Source organism: Conger conger, chromosome 14, assembly GCF_963514075.1.
Source record: "Conger conger chromosome 14, fConCon1.1, whole genome shotgun sequence".
Classification (NCBI taxonomy): Eukaryota; Metazoa; Chordata; class Actinopteri; order Anguilliformes; family Congridae; genus Conger; species Conger conger.
Window position 1 is genome coordinate 27,764,215 of NC_083773.1, and position 22,101 is coordinate 27,786,315.

Consider the following 22,101-nt stretch of genomic DNA (forward strand, 5'->3'; position numbering starts at 1 on the left):
ACTTCCCTCTAGGGTCTTTCAGCGCACTTGTTCCTGGTTATGGGTATGCACTTTGTCTCCCCTTGAGTGTAACAGTGAGAGCGGGCTGCTTTGAGCAAATGTTTCATTCATATGTAAAGATCCAAAGCCTCCATCATGTTTCCATCCATGTGAATTCACATCCTCTTTACTAGTCTGATTAAGCTATAGCCATCGAGCATGACTACCTTTTTAAAAAAAATGTTTCGCTTTTTTCCAAATTTTAGCTTTTTTCCAGAATAACTGTCATAATCCATTTTGGAGAGTACAGACAGGGAAACTCTCCCCCCCGTAGTATGTGATATCACAGGCCGCTTCTCACGCTTGCACAGAGAGGGGTAGGAGAAAGACACTCCACGTGCCACTTAACAAGTGGACCTGCAGGCACTCGATCCACCAGCAGGGGTCAGTGGAGAACAATGAGTGCCAGATCCTTGCTAACTGAACCCATGCTGACCATGGGTGGCACTACCGAGTATGCATGCCCCGGTGGAGCAGAATTCCATGCTCTAATAGTAAATACTCATGCTGAACTCAATTTCCAGGTTTGCTGTTGTAACTTTACCAGTAGCCAGGGCTGTGGTTGAAGACGAAATGTTCATTGCTACCTCTAGAGTATCCTACTAGAACTGTCTAGAGCACGGACGGCAGGACTGCAGAAACTGACCATTCACTATTTATTGCATAGAACATATCCAGTACCATCCGGAACATATCCGGTCATTTACTGTATGGACAGTAGATGAGCAGTTCATTTGGGTTTGGGTTCATTTGTACTTTTTCCCTTCATCAGCTCTTCGAGAAGGTACATTCTGGAGTGGGGTCTGGGGACTCCTGCGCAGAGCCTGATGGTGGCTCGGATCTCTGGACACTATGCACCAGGACTTTTACACAGAAGACAAAAAAGGAAACGCATTTCTTTCTGAGAGGACAAACGCTTATTTCGTCAGGCTTTTTTTTTTTTCTTCAGGAGTCAAGCAACCAAAGGTGGGGGATATCCACGAAGGAGAACAAACCTATTTGTATTTTGATAACAGAAAATCGAAGAAACAAAACATTGAAAACAGAATAACAAATAGAGAAAGGGGGAAATAACAAAAGCGTTACTTTTGTGCACGCAGTATAGTGAGTTTTTATTTTTTTAAAACATTCTGGAGTTGCAGAGCGAGACAAGGAAAAGAAAGTTACAACACAACGTGTCTTTTTTAGGTTTCTTTTTGTAAAATATGCAAACTTTTATTTTTTAGTTGTGTCTGTTTTTTGACATTTTATTAGCTGCAGTAGGACAATTTTTGTACAGATTCAAGAACTCGAACAATGCATTTTTGTCCAGTTTTGCAATGTAGGTTTGATATCATTATTGTACTTTTAAAAATGAATAGTTTAAAAACAAACCGCTTAAAGCTACTACTTCCAATCCGTTCCAAATTGAAAAACAGCTAAACAGCTTCCATTACATTGAGAGGCAGAGCAGCTGGAGAGCAGACATAATTGAAAATGCATGGAGTTATGCTAGATGGTTAGGATTATTTAAACTAGTCTTTTAAATCACCAACCATTTAACGGATTCCCTCATATACAATACCAAGAGTATTTTTATTAAGAGCAAAAGACAATCATGACTATTTTTCTATTTATATTTTGGTCATAGTTCTATTTTTTTAGAATGTAAAAGGAGAAACACAAACGTATCATGTATAGTTTATTTAATTAGCCTATTTAACAAAGTATGTAAATACTTAACATAGAGGTTAGACAGCTTTCTATCTGGATAAGGGTCAATGCTTATTTGAGACTTTGGATATTCTATTCACAAACAGGTATCCATTATCATGAAAATACTTCAATTCTACTCCAATAAACTCTGAAGCCATTATGCAAGGACTCATTCTCATTGAGATGATTTCTTTAAACAAGAACCTGTTTCAATTTCTGTCTTATCATAAAACAAAATTACAAAAACCCTTGATGCATAAGATTTGGTGTTCCTTTAAAGTATTTTTTTAATGTATTTTGAAGTCACCTACAAAATTTCAAGAAAGCATTCAAATCCCATGAATCACATATTTTATAGCATGAAAGAAGAACGGTTCCTGAAATCTCTAGAGCAGCAAACCGAAAGGATTAATGCTCACACTCATTCAAATTATAATGACATTAAACCCGGTGTAATTCAGTTGTAACTGTTATGAAATTATGCAGTCTGTTAGAAATGTGAGGACTATGTGACATGAACAGAATTAAATATTTTCCAAAAGTTGTATCATTCCTCTCTATCAAACCCCTTATATATGATGTAGATATATTAGTAGCCTAATTAATATTAATCTCTTAGACAGCCAGTGGCAGTGCAATCAATACTCTCATATTTGTGTTGTAAGACGCAAAGACGAGCTACCCTTTGAGAAAGGGATATCAGCTGTCGACACAATCGGGAGAGTTCATCAACTGCAGAAGTTAAACAATTTGCAAGCATATAATGCTGGATAGAGAGCCTAACAATCTGATCATGTTCAGCAAATGAACTTACTGGAACACCCTCAATAAGGGCATTTAAATGAGAAACGATCATTTCAAACTTAAAACAGGAAGTCATTGCTCGTAATCCCAATCATTTAATTTTTGCAGTGAGGTCATATATGTATTTGTTTGTATAAACAGATTGTACATTTTTTGTGGAGTGTTCTGTAGTGATTAAGCTTTTTCCAACACGCCTGTGTTAACTTAGCATACGAATATCTCTGCTCTGCAACAGTGAATAGTGCTTCTCTAGCTCAGCACTGACATCTTCCCCACATTACCCGCAGGCCTGCTCTGTGGGCAGGTGCCAGAATCGCAGGGCACCGCACTGAAGAAGTGGTTTTAAGCGGTTTCGTTCTCGTAGTTGCTGAGAAAACTGTTGGGCAATCTCGCTTTTTTGCGTGGACATACAAGTCAAGCAAATGGTAAAATAAGTATGTAAACGTGTACAGAAACACTACAGAGTTGCATAAGAATTTTTTTTAAACATGTCAAAGCATGGGCAACGATTTTTGAATTGAGCTCAATGTTTTGTGTCTGATAATGTTTTGTGCTAGATGGCGGGAGTAGCTGTGGGTGGTTTTAGATTATTGCTTTCACAATGCTGCTGTTACTTTGTTTTACTCCTTTCTTTCACATTTAAAAAAAAAAATGTTTTCTGTTTTGGGGCTTTTAATTCACTTGAAAACTTTTTTTAGATTTATTGTCATTTTTGTTGAAAAATGTTTTTTTAAAGAAATTTCTTTAGATAATGTAGATCTTTAATAGGGAAATAACTTTTTTAGGAGTGTAGCTTTTAGCTTTTTTTAAAAGATTCATAGGATTTTGAAATTATGCTTTAGTCTGTGAGTTTGTACATGGTCCATGCAAACCGCAAATTTATTTAAACCTTTTTCCAAATTTCTGATATGGTGCATCTTTTTCCTTTCAATGTCTTTTTTCTCTTTCACTCATATCCAAAAAGGGCTTTGCTGTATTTTTTGGGGGGGGGGTTGATTTGCAATGAAAACCTTTATGTCTTGCCAGCTTTGGGCAAAATGTAAAACAGCAGTCGTTCCATTTAAAGTTACCAGAGAATTTTTCAAATTCTAAACAGGCATGGTGCTACATTACGAAAAACATTAGTCAAGTGTATTAAAAATTGGATTGAAATTAGATTTTAAAACAGATGTCACAATTACCGTAATGCTTGATCCACTCATCCCTGCCTTATCTTTCGTCAAACTGCCCAAGCCTTTTAAAGGCATGCTATGCAGGACTTTGTTGTGGTCCTGTGTTTACAATCAAAGTAGTCTCCTCCTCCGTCCACCCCACCCCTCCCCACACAGAAAAGAGCCCTGCTATTTCCTGAACAATAAATACAGAGGAGCACAGGTTTGGCAAATTAAGAGTATTGAGTCCTTGCGGTAAGACCCACCCAAGACTCAGCATTTTGCCATCCTTAAATTTGCCTGATGTAAAAAAAACATTCTGAAAAAATACCAAAAATATGAGATGTTATGACATTTAAATGGTGAACTCTATCATATGTTCTTTGTGTGATCAATAAATAATAATTGTATTTTGCCAGAAACATGTTATAAAGAATCTACACAATGATTTAGCATACAGAACATGCAACATACCTATCATAGGATGCAGGCCCCAAACAATCTGATGAAAAAGCAGCAAGTCCACACGTTTAGTTCATTTTCATCTCAATATATAGATTTTCTCCCAAAAATAGTCAATATTTGTTATCACCAGATATCAGCTCCATATCTTTGGATACATTTTCTCCCAGGTGAATTACTGCAGGTAAATGTAGGCTATTTAGTTAGTGCGGTCATACACCCATTCAAAGAACAAGCCATCATGCTTTTTAGGTTATGAAATATGGCAACATTTTCCATTGAGCAAATAGCATATTCTTGGTATTCTTGTAGCCTTCCTGTGCAAGTGTAATGATAGTTATTTCTTGGAGCAGTCATATTTCTGGTGCCTAAAAGTTTTCTGGATGGTTAAACATCCTGGATAAGTGGTAGAGCTTTAAAAATGCCTTGAAACCCATCTGGCTATGGTATCTTTGCGAAACAGAATGTGTAGCAGCATACTGTATGCACCGTACACAAAGCAGTGTGGCTATAAGATATCAGTCTGTGGCATGGCGGATCTTCTGAAATGCACTAAACTTGGAAAGCCAGTTTTCCTCTTGAGGAATAAATAGACCTGTTTTTTTGGTTTTGTAAATTCAACTTCAAATACAATGTGTGTGCAGAAAGGGCTATTCAATTGGAAATATTTTTTTCAAGAATGGTAATGTAAGTTTTGTTTCCCTAAAGTAAGCTCTTTTGTAGAGAAATGTCAGAGATAGTAAATTGATATATATATCTCTGAATTAATGAATGTGCATTATGGCTTGGTATAAACGTGTACACTCTAATAAGATAAGGTTTGTATTTGAACTTTAGGGATTCAAAATCATTGCTACTCTGGGGGAACCTATAAGCTTCATTAACTTTTTGTAGGGTTCAATTGGGACATCCTTTAATGATAAATAAAGGAATCTGGTGATTTGAGTGCAGGAAAGGGAATGTAATGCTGAATCCAAACATGCACAATTCAGAAACAATCCCAGGCTTTAATTGCCTGTGGGATTATACAATTTGGACATTAAGAGTAAAATGCATCAAATTGTCCAAATTAAATTAAATGTCCCCCCTTTGTTTTTGTAATGGTGCTGCATTATGAAAATCATTAGTCAAGTGTATTAAACTTTGGACTGAAATTAGATTTTAAAACATATGTCACAATTACCTTAATGCTTGATCCATCCAACCAGACCTTTCCCCTGCCTTATCTTTCGTCAAACTGCCCTACGTCTTTTAAAGGCATACTATGCAGGATTTACCTTTGCTGTGGTCCTGTGTTTACAATGAAAGTAGTCTCCTCCTCCGTCCTCAACCCTGCCACACTCCACTGAAACCTGATCTAATTGGATAGAATTTTTCCTCTGCCCTGGTCAACTTTGTCCTGTTTTTTATACTCTAAATAACTTTGGAGAAAGAGAAAGACACTTCTCTCTCTCTCTGTTTTTGCTGCTTGGGTTTTCTCTTTTCGTCTTCCTCTCTCTGTTTCTCTCTCTCAAAAGTGTTGTTTATGTATCTTACCAAAGACAACAAAGCCATCCATACACCATTTAGCATTCTGTCTGTATGTCCAAGTACACCTTTAGGGGATTAAAAAGCTGAAATCTCATCTCCTTTTGCATATGTGCTGAACTTTTTTACTTGTGCATTTTCTGTTTGGCCAGAGGAGATAATATCTTCCATCGTTTTTTGTGGGAGATGTAGCAGATACTATGGATAGATGCAATTTGTCACAACTCATCTGAAGCAGAATGATGATATTGCTAAGTGAGCAGGGAAAATGTTATATGATATGACAATGATATATGAGATTTCAGCCTTTTCCTTTAAATCTTTCTGTATATAATGAGACTCCCCGCTCTACTTTTTTGTTGTAACATTGTTAGGACCATCCTTACATTTTATGCCCTTTTCCTTGTTTTACTGTTGATTGTTGTTTGTTTTGTGATTTTTTTATGTTCAGATACACATATTGCCATCACAGGTTTATCACACAGAGTGCACCTCATGAAGGAGTCTAGGTTTGATTCTTGACTTTTAAAAGCGAAACTGATAAATTATGTCTCAGCCACTATGTATGGAAACATAACATGGCTTTGAAACTATGAAATGACCAGTTACGTCGCAGTGTTTCCCTTGAAAGCACGTCTTGTCAAGTGCCGATCTAAATTTGGGTCAAAGTCGGGGGAAATTGGATTGAAATGAAAAGATGGTTGATTTCTGATGAGTTGCATGTAGCTAGTCCAGATTTGTTTCTAAAATTGTGAAAAGCGTAGGAACTGTAATGCAGCTACCCAAAATAAAGGCATATTTATTTGTTGGAAGTGCTACCATCATTGTAGGAGAATCGTTTTACCTCAGTCTCTCAAACCTCATAATAATCCATAAATTAATTGGGAAGGTTTGCAGATTAACCGAGTCAGCCAACAAGGAACTAGGCAGTAGGCTGTTATGTGAGAGAGCCAATCAGAGTTGGCACAGAAGTTCTTGGTATATCATGTTTTGAATAGTGTCTTATGTTAAAAAGTCATGCTTTTTCTTTGTGATAAATACACAAGCTTGGCTAGCCTCATGTAGCTTAAATGGTTTATTTCATAGTTTCAAAAGGTTTTGCTGCTAACAGGAGATGTGAAAGCAGTTTGTGAGTGGTGAGCTATGCTTGTTCAAAGCTGAATATGTCAGTTCATTTTTACAAAACCTGGAGGATTCAACACTTGCCAATGCCAATTTTTCATAAAATTGCAACTAAGGGCTGAGCTATTTTATGATTTTTAAGTCCCCTCGTCTATTCTGTTCTATTCTTGATGCAAGTTGTACTGGTAAACCCTGTAAACAAAATGTATGCCTGATTACTAAATCTTAGATACCAGGATACCCTAAAAATAATGACATTTTTGCCTGACAGTAATTTGTGGTTACTGATTGATGAGAGATTTAAAAAATTAGGAGCTTGCTTTATGTGCCTTTGACAGCTGTAGTGCAACAAGACATTGTGCCTCAGATGTACAGATCAGCCCCTCATTTTAGTTTAGAATAGCAGCATGTTTGGTCCTAAACATCCTTCCCTTACACAACTATAAATAATATAATAATAATAATAATAATAATAATAATAACTCAAAATTCATTATCATCATCATCATCATCATATATATAATGTTATGAAACATATAAAAACAAATAAAAAAGAATGAACCTATAGAATATTGAGTCTTTATCTGGCAACATATGTAGTCATTGAAGTTAAATCATTTCAGGTCCCATTAAACTTCAAATGGAAATAGTCAAATACAATCATGCCCAGGTAGGAAATATGTAATAGAATCAGATTAATAGTAGTAGAAATAAGCAATATAAACAAAAAATGACAGTCACAGTTGTGTACTAGAAGTTGGAAATTACTCATGGTACAGTAAGCATTACTACCACTAACTGTAATTTTTACACAGACATACTGTTCAAATATTAAAACTTTTATAAGCCAAAACAGGCTGTATTGTCTGGGACATATACACTTGCAGAGGTATTGATGTTTTATTTGAATAAAGTGCCACCATTTTAAAGTAAAAAAAAGTTACACCACCTTATGTTGGCAAGGTGACAGGGCCTGAGATCAGAATCATGCCCATCATTAGTCCTTCTAACTGTAACTAACTATTGGCAAACATAATTCTCCAGGTTTAAGTCAACTTTTTTTATAAGACATGTAGCTGGCTCCTCACTCACAATACATTGGCTTTTAAACATTTTCCTCAATCATACAATAACTCATTTGTATAATATATGAACAGAGAAATGTTTTGGTATTTAGCTAGCTAGCTTGCTAGCTATTTTTGTCTTCCTGTGCCATAGAGTTGCTGGTTTCTTTGTTACTCTTGTTTTTTTATTCATGGAAGAAAAAAATCACAGCTTTTTGAATTGTTTTTGTTTCTTCTTTGGATTTACTCTTTGAATTTGACATGTCCAGTTTTCTTTTTTAATTAAAAAAGTTCTTGTTTTTCATCTGTGTGCCTGTGTGTTATTGAATCATAATGCTTTCTTGTGGTTTGTGGTACGTTTGAAAGCCAATCAAAGCAGTTATTCTGAAAAGCCATTGTGTTTTATTGCCAAAACATATCCCTCTACAGTAAGAAAGGAAATACATTTTTATTGTATCATTTAGTTTAAAAATGAGCAGGAGGATTTATTTAAAAAAATGTCTAAATTTTGAGCAAATATTTTGCCCATGCATGTTGTTTGATCAACATGTTCGGCAGCTATTTTTATAGCTACTTTCTTTGCTAACTGCAACAAGCTGGCAAAGTGTCCCCGATGAAAATTGGTGCATGGGTTGTTTTGTAACAAGCTGTCCATTCAGTGCTAACTTCAAATGCTAAATGTTTTTCATTAACAGGCTCTCGTGTACATATATTGAAATATTTCACTGTAAAAAGCTAAATAGATAGGCATGTAACTTCACAATAACAACTTATGTGTAATTGGGGTCTCATTTGAGGACGTAAAATAGGCCACAGTATTATAAACTTGAAAAGCATATATTTCTAAAGCATGTGTTGTATTATGTATCACTTATTTTTCGCTGAATGTGAGTGTTACTGAATTAACCCAGGTTGAAAACAAATTTGCCGCAGAAAAAGGCATGCTGTAAACAGAATCAGTATTGCATCATTTATTTTCAACTTACAGAAAATACATTCTTCCTTCATTTCCCCCCAATAAATATGAAAGTAAATAAATACACAGTAAAATATACAGCATGTGTGTTTCAGTTCATACAATGAATTGGACACATACCATATATCTGGAACATTGGGAAAAAGCATAATCTCTTCATTATCTCACAAAAATAGCACAGTTGCTCTTTCTTAGTACTGTGGTTATCTGATACAAATGTAATATTTCTTTGAAGATTTTGTGGGAAGACAAAAACAAGCATTGACCTTAAACTATGTCTTAAAGAACTTTGCATCTCATCTCACATTTACATTTCATGGCAGTTATGGAATTATTATTCCAAAGGCCACATACAACACAGTTAGTGAATAGCTAATGCAGGGTAAAGTGCCCCTGAACTCTGAATGAGTGAAGCTGCATAGACATCACTTAGAGAGTAGGTATCTACTGTATATTCCATTAACATCCCCTGTAAAAGCCAAGCACACCATTGCCCTGAATGTAAAGTTATCTCAGTATTTAATTGTAACTGACCGCTGTGCTGTACTATGTTTCTTTACCAATACAATGATTTTGGCATTAAGCACAAACTTTGATGATCTTTTATTATCTTTTTTCCAAATAAACACAAAATTGCAATGTATATCTGAAAGTCTGAACTAAATTAATATTGACAGTTTAGTTTTTCATGCCCACTTATGCACTTATGCACAATGCTTTTAAAAGAGATATTAACACATGGGATTGTTCAGACGTCGGTGGTCTTTCCCATATAATTCAAGAAGCACCACAATGGTCTTGATGCCGGTGTAATCTATGGTAATTTCAACAAGACTATACTGACATGAAAAACTACCTTGATGAGACAAGAGTTTGCATGCATACAAGAACAGCATTCACTGACCATGCATGGTAGACTGAGCTAACATGACTGATGTTAAGGTCAAGCAACATGGAACAAAACAAAGAACATGCTGTAGTCACCGGCACCAGTACTACCATGACCAAAGCTTTATAATGGTATTGACTGTTATGTTATATCTAGGTTTGCTGGTATTAAAACTGAAATGCATTCATTTTCTATTTTCTTTATTCTTGCAGATTGACTCTGCTTAGCACTCTTACTTGGCTCATACATATATTATATTGCTTAGCATCAGTTGGCTCTGTTCTTTGCAGTGGGGGTGGGGGGGGTACTTCATTTGCACAAAATGATCAAATTACCAAAAGTAGGTAGCATAAAACTGCTATTCCCTTCGTGATGTACTTGAACTAATCTGAGACTAAAGCTCTTGGTTCATAAAGATCAGTGTATGACAACGAAGCATCATATTATATACATTTTACAAACATGCTTTGGCTAAGACACCATACTATATTTTGGAAACAAAACAAAACACAGAAAGGACAAACAACACAGAAAAATTCAATACTCAAACTACAGAGTGCAATTAGTGGTTTTTTAGAGAGTAAAATTCAAGTAGTAGAGAACACAGGAACAAACATACAGTAGGAGTGAAAGCATTGAACAACGGACAGGAGAAGAGATGAGCTTCATGTGTGGACACGGCTGCAGTTGTAGATCGCTGGACATTCCAAATTAGGGTGGGGTTTGGACAAGTTCAGACCCAGGTTGAGTGCCAAATTTATTAAATAACAAATATAAAATGTTTTGATCATATTCAGTTACTGGATCAGATTTCGGTCATATTCAGTAACTGGATCAGATTTGTATTATTGATCAGCAGATTGTCACTAATTTATCATTTTACCAGTTCCATTCCCCAGGTTACATTAATACCCAAAACACAAATGGTACAGTTATTTTCTCTGTTACAGCACACAGCTACCACAGGACAAACACAGCAGAGAACTGGAAGTTTTGTACCGTGTTAGAGCTTGTTTTATAGTCAGCTTTAGGAATGAATATCTGCATACAGCTGCTGTGTTCAATGGATTTTTCTACTGTTTGGTTTGGGTTGCTTCTGTAATAGCATTACAGAGATCTAGCCATCATTCTCTTCCAAGTGAAGACGTGCTGTTTCAGATTTCACCGCAATTCATTATGTTCATAGCTCATGATATTGTGGCTCATTTTTGGCTCAAAGCCCTGCTGGTGGAGCGGTAATGGAAAAATAAATACTGAAAACAGGCAGCCCTGCTGGGAGTATGTGATTGGTGAGGCAGTGGTGTAAAGCACGAGAGTGGACCAATGAGACAAAGCTTTAGGTCTTGAACTGACTGGAGCACAATCAATTGTTTGATAGTTTTAGACAGTCTAAAAGACAAAATGGCTGACGTCACAAATGTGTATTAAGACTGGGAGAAGTGATGCTGGTCAGCGAAGGTTTACAAACCTATCATGCAAGGGGGATGTGAGGGCTCACTCGATTGGTGAGAAGGTGAGAGACCCGGAAAGGACCTGGACCCGGAGAGTGAAGTGTACGGACGATCACAGTGGAGTGCCTTTCGGGTCATGCAATGCTCCGGGGTGCCAGGATCACTCCCGGCCCGTCCCGAACAGTTGGAGGAAGAAGGAGAAGATGTAGATGATGTCCAGGTAGATGCTGAGCGTGGCGAAGACGTACTCCTCAGGGCTCATGGAGTACCGCTTGTTCCCCATCAGCAGCTGGGTGTCAAACGCCAGGAACTGTGGGAGATGGAAAAAAGGAGAGGGAGTGAGCCTTGCAGGAAAAACTGGACAGGAAACCTAAATAACAATGGGACCCATCTCAACATCTGACTCTTACCATAGTGAAGAGTATTGCTCCGAGAGCACCGTAGATGGCATGTAACCAGGGCACCTGCAACAAAGGCCAGGTTTTAGCCCAGTCAATGGAGACATATGGGAGTGATAATAGACTTGTGGGGTCAAGGGATTAGTACAATCCTTTACTGTTCCAGCAACACACATAAATACCCCAGACCACTACCTCATCCACAACATGCTATATATACCTACGCTACAAGCAGCACGAGGTGACCTGACCTATGACCTAAGTTTAACCTGACTTATTTCACATCTGCGGGTCATTACTCACGTATCCGAAAGGGATGACAATGGCCAAGACGATCCCACATACGAACAGGACCATGGATAAGGTGAAGAGCACGCCCAGGCAGGAAGTGAAATCGAGCTGGACAGAGACAGAGACAAACACGCCATGGGTACTTCTGATGCACATGTCCCATCAATTCCAGTGGGATTGTTTCGTCACACCGCAATTCAAGGAATATTATTGATATGCTGATGGTGCAACGCCAAAATATTGCAATTCTCGAGGACAGCATAAAAACAGTTTCATTCCATTCATCAACATTTTGATAATTATGGATTTGTCATAGAGTATGTGTTTTAAACCAACTTTATTAGTTGCGATCAATTTATTGAGTCATTAGTGGTTGATTGGTTGAGAAAATTCCAGTACACTGAGCTGGATGAAAAACAGTTTTTTGAATGACATAACGATTGCCAAACTAAAAGGCATTTAAAATGTATAAGCTTCATGCATATACCTCCTCCTTTCCCTTTTGGTTTAGGTACATTACCAGTGGTATTACTTGAAATTATATTGTCTTTTCATGTGCTCCTCACATATTTTTTTAATGAAGAAATGGTTGATATATCCTAGACTCCCTTTCTTATAAAATATATAAATTCATTTGCCGTCCAACATGGTGCTGAGCATCCAATTCCCACACAAATTTAAAATGGCCTCCCGAGCTGGCACTGAGGATGTAGACATCCACGCAGAATAGCCCTATACTACAGTACGCTGTGACCTTCCTCACCTTGGTCTGGAAGCTGAAGACGGTGACACACAGACAGACCAGGGCAGTGATCCCAAGACAGAGCACCACAGACTTGGTGTTGTAGAAACTGTTTGTGAGAAATGGGAAAGCGGTTAACAAGCACACATGATGTTTAAAACTCACCAGTCTGACGTTTGGAAATGGCACACACTAAACAAATTTTGCAATAGAACATACTCTAAAGATACTGACATTTCACAGTATATGGCTGAATACACAAATTACTGCTGCTTTCAGAAAATACTATATATATATGTATTTGGACATACATATATATATATATATATATATATATATATATATATAATGTTAAATAGTCCTGTGAAATGCATTTGTCAGTAGGTTTTTTTCAAAGCCCTAAAGTGTAAATATATTGCAGTATACACCATTTGTTTGTTGAGTGTTTGCATATTAGCGCAGGACTGCCTGACTGACTGCTAATGCTAGCCGGGTTAAGGGCTGCGGTTGAGACAGCCATGAGAGTCCGGCAGTTAAGCACCTGACTGGAAGGGTGAGTATGGAGACACGGCTACTGCCTTTCAGAAAACAACTGATATGTAAATAGCCTACATTATACACTGTGAGGACTGTTTGCTGTTGTTCATATCCATAAAGAACAGAAATGTGTTTGTGGCTGTTGCCAAGCGAGGCCTTTGCAGGAGTGTTGTGATAGGCAGAGACGGTGAGGTCACCACGCAGCAGCACGAGTCAGCTGGGTTACCTGGACACAAAAGCCATCATGCAGGCCATGCTGACAGTCTGGGGAAGCATGCAAACAGAGCACAAGAGAGAGAGCAAGAGAGAGAGAGAGAGAGAGAGAGAGACACGGCCGACAGTGAGAAACAGGAGCATGCAGACAGACAGGGACGGTTGGGGACGATGACTCTACCTGGATAGCATTCCTGTCATATAAGAGAGAGCCAGAGTCTGGAACACAAGAGGCTGCAGTTAGCACGGCACAGCCGCAAACTCCTGGTTTCAAACTAACTGCATTGTGCTTTGCCCTTCAATTACACCCAACCACGGATTCAGAACCGAGTCCTCCACGTCAGCCACCACTATTTTCACTCCAACGACCACCACCTTTACCATAGCTGGACATTTAGTGGAGAGACTCAGGTTCTCAATGGTACAGCGACAGCAGTGTCCCATGCTGGGAATATAACTTACAACGTTCCAGGCTGGCTTCCTGACACACTACGCCACACTGTCACCCAGTGGCCAATCACTTACTGCAGTACTATGGCAGAGAATAAAACACTTGACATTTAGGCCCAGTGCTTTGCATATCGTTTGAACCAGGAACTGTAGAGAGACAGCAGGGTTCAGTATAGACTGCCAGAGTATAGGATTCAATTAATACATTTTTAAGGTGCCGGTTTCCCTGGCAGTAACCATGGCAACTTAAACAACAATGTGAAAAATTCTAAATGCCACTGATATCATTGATGATGTACATTGTCACTGACAGTTATATGTGTTTTTTATAGGTATGTAAAAAGCAGGTAACGGATAGAGAAGGGATCACAGATCAGGATGTGCCATGGCAGGAGATCAAGTCTGCATCTGACTTTCTCTAGACTCCCCCCAGCTCCATTAATTCCACACAAAAACATGTTTTTCATTCTAGGATACTCACAAAGATGGCCAGCAGGATCAAGTTCCATGGAAACTGCCTCCTGCAATTGAAGCACAGAGGTGTGAGACGGTTATTGCTTTTCTCTTGCCTTCATTGATTTGACTGAATTAACAGTAAGCAGATACTATACCATCTATCCACAGAGAGTACGTGCATTCTAATTCACAGTGGGTAACGTTATGAGGTCATGGACTTGGGCTGTAGGCTGGTCTATGATAGTGAACTGAAGGGCCTCAGCGCTTCATATCGAGGAGGTAACACTCACCGGGGTCCTGCACAGCAAGACAGTGTCAGGTAGGTGGCAAAAAACACAATGCTGTTGAAGAGCAAGAAGATTAAGATCAATTGCAGTACTCATTCAATTTATGAATTCATCTGTTGGTTCTGGGGTGCTAGAGAAGTTCTCAGAACCCCTAACTCAGATAGATTATTGGTCTTAATGAAAACCGATAGCCACATGACGGAGAAGCATTCAGACTCAGACTCTTCATAATCAATCAATCTGTTATTAAGCTCGGGTGGAAGGAAAGGCAGAGATGTGTTTGGCCCTCCGGGACAGGGTTCATCTATCAGTGTGATACAACACAACACATCTACGGCAGCAGAGAAACATCCACTCACTATGAAGCCCAGTACCATCCAGGGTGGGTCTGAATGTAGAACCTCACTGGCTCGCTGGAGGAGAGAGAGAAAAGAGGGTTATGTAGACACGGACACAGCAGGCTTGTGGTCCTGGTTATGTGCGGGAGGGGTACAGGGAAGAGCTCAAATCCCTCACCAGAATGTGAAGAGGGCCACGATGGCCATGGTGACGAGCAGCTGGATCATCAGGATAGCGTAAACCTGCAGGGAGGGTGGGATGTGTGAGTGGAGTCCAGACACACCTGCTGACACACGCATGCACACATACTCTCACACACACCCACACTGACACACACATGCACGCACACACACACTCTCACACACGAACACACACACATGCACACACTGACACACACATGCACGCACACACACACACAAACACACACACACACATGCAGACACACATACTCACACTCTCCCCTACATGCACGCAAGCACACACACGCACACACTGACACACAAATGCTGTCACACACACTCCCCTACATACACACACATACTCATGTACACACACTCTCACACACACACATACTCACATACTCTCACACAAGCACACACAAGCACATATACTCTCTCTCACACACACACACGTACTCACGCACTCCCCTACACACACTCTCACACACATGCACGCACACACACACACGGCTTTACCTTGCGGATGAAAATCCGCCTAATGTTCTTGTCATCCCAGGTGAATTCTGTCAGCATCTCCCCATCACCAAGGTAACTCGCACTGTAACTGGGGCTTGATCCTAGTTAAAGAGAGTGAGAGAAACTGCTATAAAACTGTAGAGAGCAGTATAGAATAGCAGTTATGCATGTACTGATAGGCAAGGCCCCAAACCTGTATAAATATACTGTAGATATGATAATGTGGAGTTCTTCAGGCCTGCTTCTCCGCTCATGTCTGCTCTAAGCTTACATAACACTTGGGTCGGGATCATTTGCCAAATGTGGAGAAAGAAAGGACTATAGTAGGTGAGGTGACACGATAAACCAGCAGAACAGACAGAGGAAAGTTTGACTGGTAGATTTCAAGTTCCAGGTGGAAAAGAAGGTGGAGGTGGAGGTGCTGTAGGTGGAAGGGCATCAGAGAACTGGAGAAGTGTGTCCGGATTGAGCGGTGTTAATATGCTGGTCTTGTTACCTGCTGTCGCCTCCTCATAGCTTGGCGGGGCAGCTGGCATAACACCTCCCCCTTGCTGCTCATTGGCAGTCTTGTTTGTCACAGAGATCTGAAAACAGATTAAACTATCAGAGCTCCTCCTACCTAGATAAATACATCTTTATAAAGACTGCACTGTCGCCTGTGCCCCTATGGCATCTCTACTCAGAGGGCAATAATGTATGCAGGGCATTATACCAAAATGAACAAAAACATAATTTACAGAACTCCACAATATTATGATATTATAATATATTCCTAGAATATTATATTATATAAATGAATTAGTACAGTGTTCCCATGATATAAAGATATAATAATTCCCCAATATTATCTGAATGCTCTAGACTCAGTCCTCTCTACACTGTGATACCAGTTTGAATACCAGTTCGATTTGTCTCCACCTAGTGGTAGTGGCGGTACTGCATGAAAGGGGCAGGGCATGCCAGAGCATCCCACCAACAATCACACATAATCTAAATCCCACACTGCAAAAAAGACTGTATTATACGTAAGCTTACATTGTGCGAACTGTGAAGTACATAAGTACTTGGACTGTTACACAATACTCCTACACGCTAGATTCGAAATGAAAAAATTACTGCAAGCTTTCATTTTAATTCATTATTTACATATCTGGGGAACCATGGAGGAATTACAGCCCTTCTTATGCATTTCAGGACACAATAATATTTGGGGAAAGTGTTTCTGATTAGGCGGGTGTGTTCAAATGAGGTTTGAAAGTCACAGAATTCTGCAACATGGGCCCAAACTCTGGCTGTGATATTCAAATGAGTGACAAGCCTATTTTTACAAAAACGCGTATAGATGAACACTGCGCCAAAGCGCACTACCTATTCACCTGCAATATTAACACTAGTTCTGAAATACTGTAAATACGAAATATACCAGAACATTTAGGCTATGTTAACTTGAACATAACCGCACAGTCTTAAACGAATCAAAGGCCATAAGAGCTGTGACGTATTTTTCAGCCCCACGTTCATTTCTAGGCTATTCTTTTTGGCACAAACGAGTGTTAAATAACAGTCGATTATCGGAGTTACAGAAGGAGTTATTTCAAAATAATAATATCCGTCCTGTAATATAATCCATAATCACGGTGGTCATCGCATCCCGCATATTGCCAACCTGTCTGAGTTGCCAACCTGTCTTAGAGGTCTGTTTGTTAGCGCATCACATTGAAACCCAATTCGCAGCAAAGATCTTACCTTCCCTTGGGTCATGACTCAGTCTTAAGTTCCTGACGACGTCCAAAAGGTGTAATTTCTCTTCTCGAAAAAGATGCTTCTGTCTTGTTTTTTTTCTTGTCTCTTATTTTTATTCCTTCTATGAACGCACACATACAGCAACTATGCTGCTATCTGTTGTTTGATGGAGATTGAGAAAAGAGTATGACAGGTGCTGAGATTAAACTGACGCTTTATACCGCAGCACTAGGCTAATCCTCGATCACAATGGATGACTCCCCCACTCTTGCTCTAGAAAGAAAATTCCAGAAACATCCAGGTGAGTTTGCAGCACTAAGAGAAGCTTGGGTTATACCATTCTCTGCAGAAAAAGGGGTGGTGTTTTGGACACGTGACTGAGATCAGTGATGTCATTCATCTTGCTGCAGCCAGCAACACGAAAACGGAAAGTCAGTGTTGTGGGGGGGAGGAGGGGGGGCGGTGATGGTGGTGTCATATACAGATATTGCATAACAACAGGCTTGATCACATAACTAATTGCATTAACAAACGTATTTAATCCAAATAATCAACGGTCTTTAAAAAAACTTACACAACATGTGCACATTAAAAACATTTATATGAATAATATTCAAACTGAAATATTGAATATTGAATATTTAATTGAAAACAATTAAATGATAAATCAGGAATCCCCCTGCAGAAATTTGAACCAAATTCTTTATGGTAATATCATGCTTGCAAACAACACATTATTTATAGTAAGAGGTTTAGCATTAATTTATTTACCTAATTCACATAAAATGTGAAAAGACGTTAGCATACCATGCTAAATCAGTCTGTTTCAGGTTTGTGACAGTGTTGTTAATGCGCTGGCCTGTATTTTGATGAACAATTACAGTCAACAGTGAGTCACTCAACTGGTCTTTTCAGGATGTGTTCCATAACAATTACTGTTTTTAATCTTAAAGGAACAAAGCGGAGTTTGGCTTATGCAAAGCAAATATAAGATAAAGAAGCTTTCTGGTTGGCTGTGTTCATTAATTTGTCTCCAGTGATTTTTTTCTGTTCTTTTTGTTGATATACTGTCTGACACCCTGTAAAGCAGTTTTTTTTTCAGAATGTTCCACAAGCTCACTGACTGTAACAGAACACTATTAACAAATAAATATGTTAGAATGTGGTTCAGTCATTTTGTAGGTTTTAAAAAATGTCATCATATGCACAAATATAAAGGTTGACAGTTGAATACTTTCCCTACAATTATTATCGTCTCCCAACAATAATCTTGGGCATCCTGAACTCTGTTCTGATGACCCCTGTGTTTGATGGGCTTTGCTCCAGACTATCCCATTAATAAAAATGTATTTAAGTGCTTCCACAATATATGACATGGGGCGACATGGCTCAGGCAGTAAGAGCAGTCGTCTGGCAGTCGGAGGGTTGCTGGTTCGATCCCCCGCCTGGGCTGGGTTGAAGTGTCCCTGAGCAAGACTCCTAACCCCCAAATGCTCCTGACGAGCTGGCCTTGCATGGCGGGCAATCGCTGTCGGTGTGTGAGTGTGTGTATGAATGGGTGAATGGAGAAGCATCAATTGTACAGCGCTTTGGATCAAGGCTATATGAATGCCTGCCATTTGCCATTTACCATTTATACCGACATGAATGTTTGGCTCCTCGCCATCCCTTTTTTAGCCTTTATGTCCCAAAGACAGATGACAGCCTTCGTCCACCGCATGTCAGCACCTGCATAAGATACATATTATGCAAATAAAGAAATCCATCCATCCATCCATTATCTGAACCCGCTTATCCTGAACAGGGTCGCAGGGGGGCTGGAGCCTATCCCAGCATACATTGGGCGAAAGGCAGGAATACACACTGGACAGGTCGCCAGTCCATCGCAGGGCACACGCACCATTCACTCACACACTCATGCCTACGGGCAATTTAGACTCTCCAATCGGCCTAAACTGCATGTCTTTGGACTGTGGGAGGAAACCGGAGTACCCGGAGGAAACCCACGCAGACACTGGGAGAACATGCAAACTCCGCACAGAGAGGCCCCGGGCGACGGGGATTCGAACCCAGGACCTCCTTGCTGTGAGGCGAAATAAAGAAATCAATTTGTTACTTATTTGAGAACATATGCAGCATGGTAATTAAGGTGTTTCATTTGAAGTTCATCTCAAGCAAAGAAAAATAAATCAATGCATTTGCCACCACACATGAATTAGAATGGAAGATTCTACCCTTGTGCAGTGTTTTGATTGATATTAGTTTTATATTAGTTATTTCTGTAAACCTTCAGCCTTTTTCTTGGGTATACAGCAGATATATGCTTGCTTTGTTATGTTGGGTGCAGTATGTTTTACAGCTTGAATTAAATGGTTCCATAGTGATGTACTGCTAAACAAGACTGTAGGATGGCTGCCTTGCCTCCATGGTCTAGCATTGAATCCTAGCTATAATATCTTGAGTGGTATTAGCGATAACTGATACTGGAAAGCTTGTGATGTCGGATTCTTTCTTTAATCAAAAGCCAGTCATAACGCTAAAGTCATAATCATAACCCTAAAGGCAGTAAAATTTAATTAAATGAAAACACTTCATAAAGTATCAAAAGGAGAGGTTGATAATGATGCAAGGGTGCACTGTAACCTACAAACAACGGTGTAGTACAACAATATATCAGAAGATCCCTTCTGTAACAATTGTTTTGTAACGTAGGCTACACGTTGGGCTTAAAAAAGCTTATGGCTTATGAGTTTCGCGAGGCACTGAGCTTCTTAACTGAGCGTGGAGCTTGCTTCTTGCGGTAAGACACTTTGAAAAATCGAATTGTCTCCTGGCCTGAGCCTTGGAGAAGAGACATGAGAAATCGTATTACCCTCATTCTTTTTCTTATTTTGGGACAATGATTCATATGAAACAGAGTAAATTTAACATAAATGCTGTATAGGTTTTTACGTCAGTTTTTATACGCACGTGAGGTTATACTTAATTAACATGAGGCCGAGGAGTAAGTAGCCTAAATTTCACTAAACGGTGCAATAGCTACACCTTGGAACGGGGTGTAATAGTGTAACGGTCGCAAAAACTAAACTTTATTTTACAATAGTTGATCACGTCGCAAATAAATGTACTGCATGCGTATAATATACCAGTAATTAGCCAAAATAAATTACTATATCATCCCAACTAAATAATGTAACTGAGCTGACGCAATGTCATTTATCACATCCCGTGGGATGGTGACGGTGCACTCACGCTGTGGCTATTATTAGCGAAGTTCTGTGAGGTGCGCTGGAATGTTAAAGGGTTTTCCCAGCACTACCTTGGAATGTATCTTTGCCACTGTAGGACAGGCACCATGCAAAGAATATATCAGTCGAATATGGATACATTTGTATGCCTATTTCCGAGAATTTCCGACTTGCAATGTAGCCTACTTGCAGTCCTACTTCACGTCACCTCTTCCTCTTTTGTCAGAATCGTGGTAGTGTTTTTTGCTCTCTCGAGTCATTGGCTCACCCTCAGCTAGTTGTAAATGTAAACGCAAATATCACCATTAGCACCGTTTTAAAATGGCAAAAGTTGGTCCTTTAGTATCGTGACGCCCTCTTGTGTTAAAGATACGTTATGCATTTCTTGCGAGAAATGTTATGGGTATCTTGCTTCGTCTTTCAGAGTTACAGGATTGTGACCACAATACCCCCAAAAACCTGATTTCTGGAAGTAAACAGACTGCGATTCTTCAAATAGCCTGATATCATTTCAAAGATACATAGAATATTGTTTTTTATCCTTTATTTTACTTAGTAACATGACTGTCTTTTCAATAGAATTTCCCTGAATACCGCCAAGAAATGTTATTTTGTGTTAAAATGGTTATATTAAAAATAGCCGCGCGCAGATAAATTAAGTATCTAAATACCTGCCCTTTGTGTAGATGATGTTGTTCATACCTCCGTCCACTAAGGGGCAAATATGTATTTGGCTGCTGTAGGACAGTATCTTTGGCTGCACTCTTCCGATCAATGCGCTCACTAAGTGGACAATTCTGACCTCAACACGTGACTTAATTTCAACATTTGAAGAGCTAACTTTTGTACACGCCAAGATTGGTACTGCTATGTTGGTCATACCTTCGAAATTTGGTTAAATCGGTGTAATCGCATTATTTTCCCTGTAGACTATGGTCATTATTTTTACACTGAAAAAACACACACAGGCGAGGACATACGCCTTCATACTGCATTGGCCTTAATATAAAAAGCTTAAAATGAAGCACAGCCAACTAAGAAGTGTTATTACCTTAATTAAAGATATTGCAACATATAGTAGTACATAGGCTAGACGTCATCAACACATCATTAAAGTATTCTTTAATGATGTGTTTAATAATTCTTTAATGACCCATCACATCAAATCAGTCCATGATTTGTTCACTTGTTTACTTGTAGCCTAAACTCTTCCAAATGTTTGAAATATTCGGGTGGAATGAATGGAAACATTAACTGGAAGTCATAAAGAATAATTCTGATCATATGCATAAACCGCGGATTTAAGGCATGCACTCGATTTCTGAATGTTTTACACTCATGAAATGCACTTGTTTGCAAACAGCCCTTGAAAAGACTATCCGCCTAGTAGATGCCAAAACACTAAATAAAAAGCGACGCTCTGATTCGCAAGTGTGTGACGTCATGTGCCCATTTTGACTTCTGCGTTTTCGCTAGTCACGTGTCCACGTCCGAATTGTCCGTCATCCAGACTCTCCTGCCA

At 39.1% G+C, this 22,101-nt stretch overlaps 2 protein-coding genes across 3 annotated transcripts in view; one reads left to right on the forward strand and one right to left on the reverse strand.

Annotated features, from left to right (window-relative positions):
- LOC133109770 (RNA-binding motif, single-stranded-interacting protein 2-like) overlaps positions 1–8,168 on the forward strand; it is a 55,536-nt gene extending 47,368 nt beyond the window's left edge. For both annotated transcript variants that reach the window (XM_061219348.1, XM_061219347.1), the window contains exon 14: positions 812–8,168. The gene's annotated coding sequence lies outside the window, so the exon portion shown is untranslated. The remainder of the gene's footprint in view (positions 1–811) is intronic.
- A 652-nt stretch (positions 8,169–8,820) lies between these two features.
- On the reverse strand, positions 8,821–17,597 carry faim2b (Fas apoptotic inhibitory molecule 2b). The gene is made up of 12 exons (XM_061219653.1): positions 17,335–17,597; positions 16,085–16,172; positions 15,589–15,689; positions 15,071–15,135; positions 14,914–14,967; positions 14,558–14,608; positions 14,293–14,332; positions 13,543–13,580; positions 12,633–12,720; positions 11,882–11,977; positions 11,591–11,644; positions 8,821–11,490 (listed from the first exon to the last, which is right to left on the reverse strand). Exons 1-12 carry the CDS (start codon positions 17,347–17,349, stop codon positions 11,341–11,343), a joined length of 840 nt encoding a protein of 279 aa, XP_061075637.1. The 5' UTR covers positions 17,350–17,597; the 3' UTR covers positions 8,821–11,340.
- Between the last annotated feature and the right edge of the window lie 4,504 nt (positions 17,598–22,101).

Excerpts from the sequence above, each read along its gene's own strand:
- faim2b (XM_061219653.1), bottom strand. Across the intron at positions 15,136-15,588 it reads GGCGGATTTTCATCCGCAAG|GTTTACGCTATCCTGATGAT; the intron begins GTAAAGCCGTGT and ends CCCTCCCTGCAG. Across the intron at positions 11,491-11,590 it reads GAGCAATACTCTTCACTATG|TTCCTGGCGTTTGACACCCA; the intron begins GTAAGAGTCAGA and ends CATCTCCCACAG.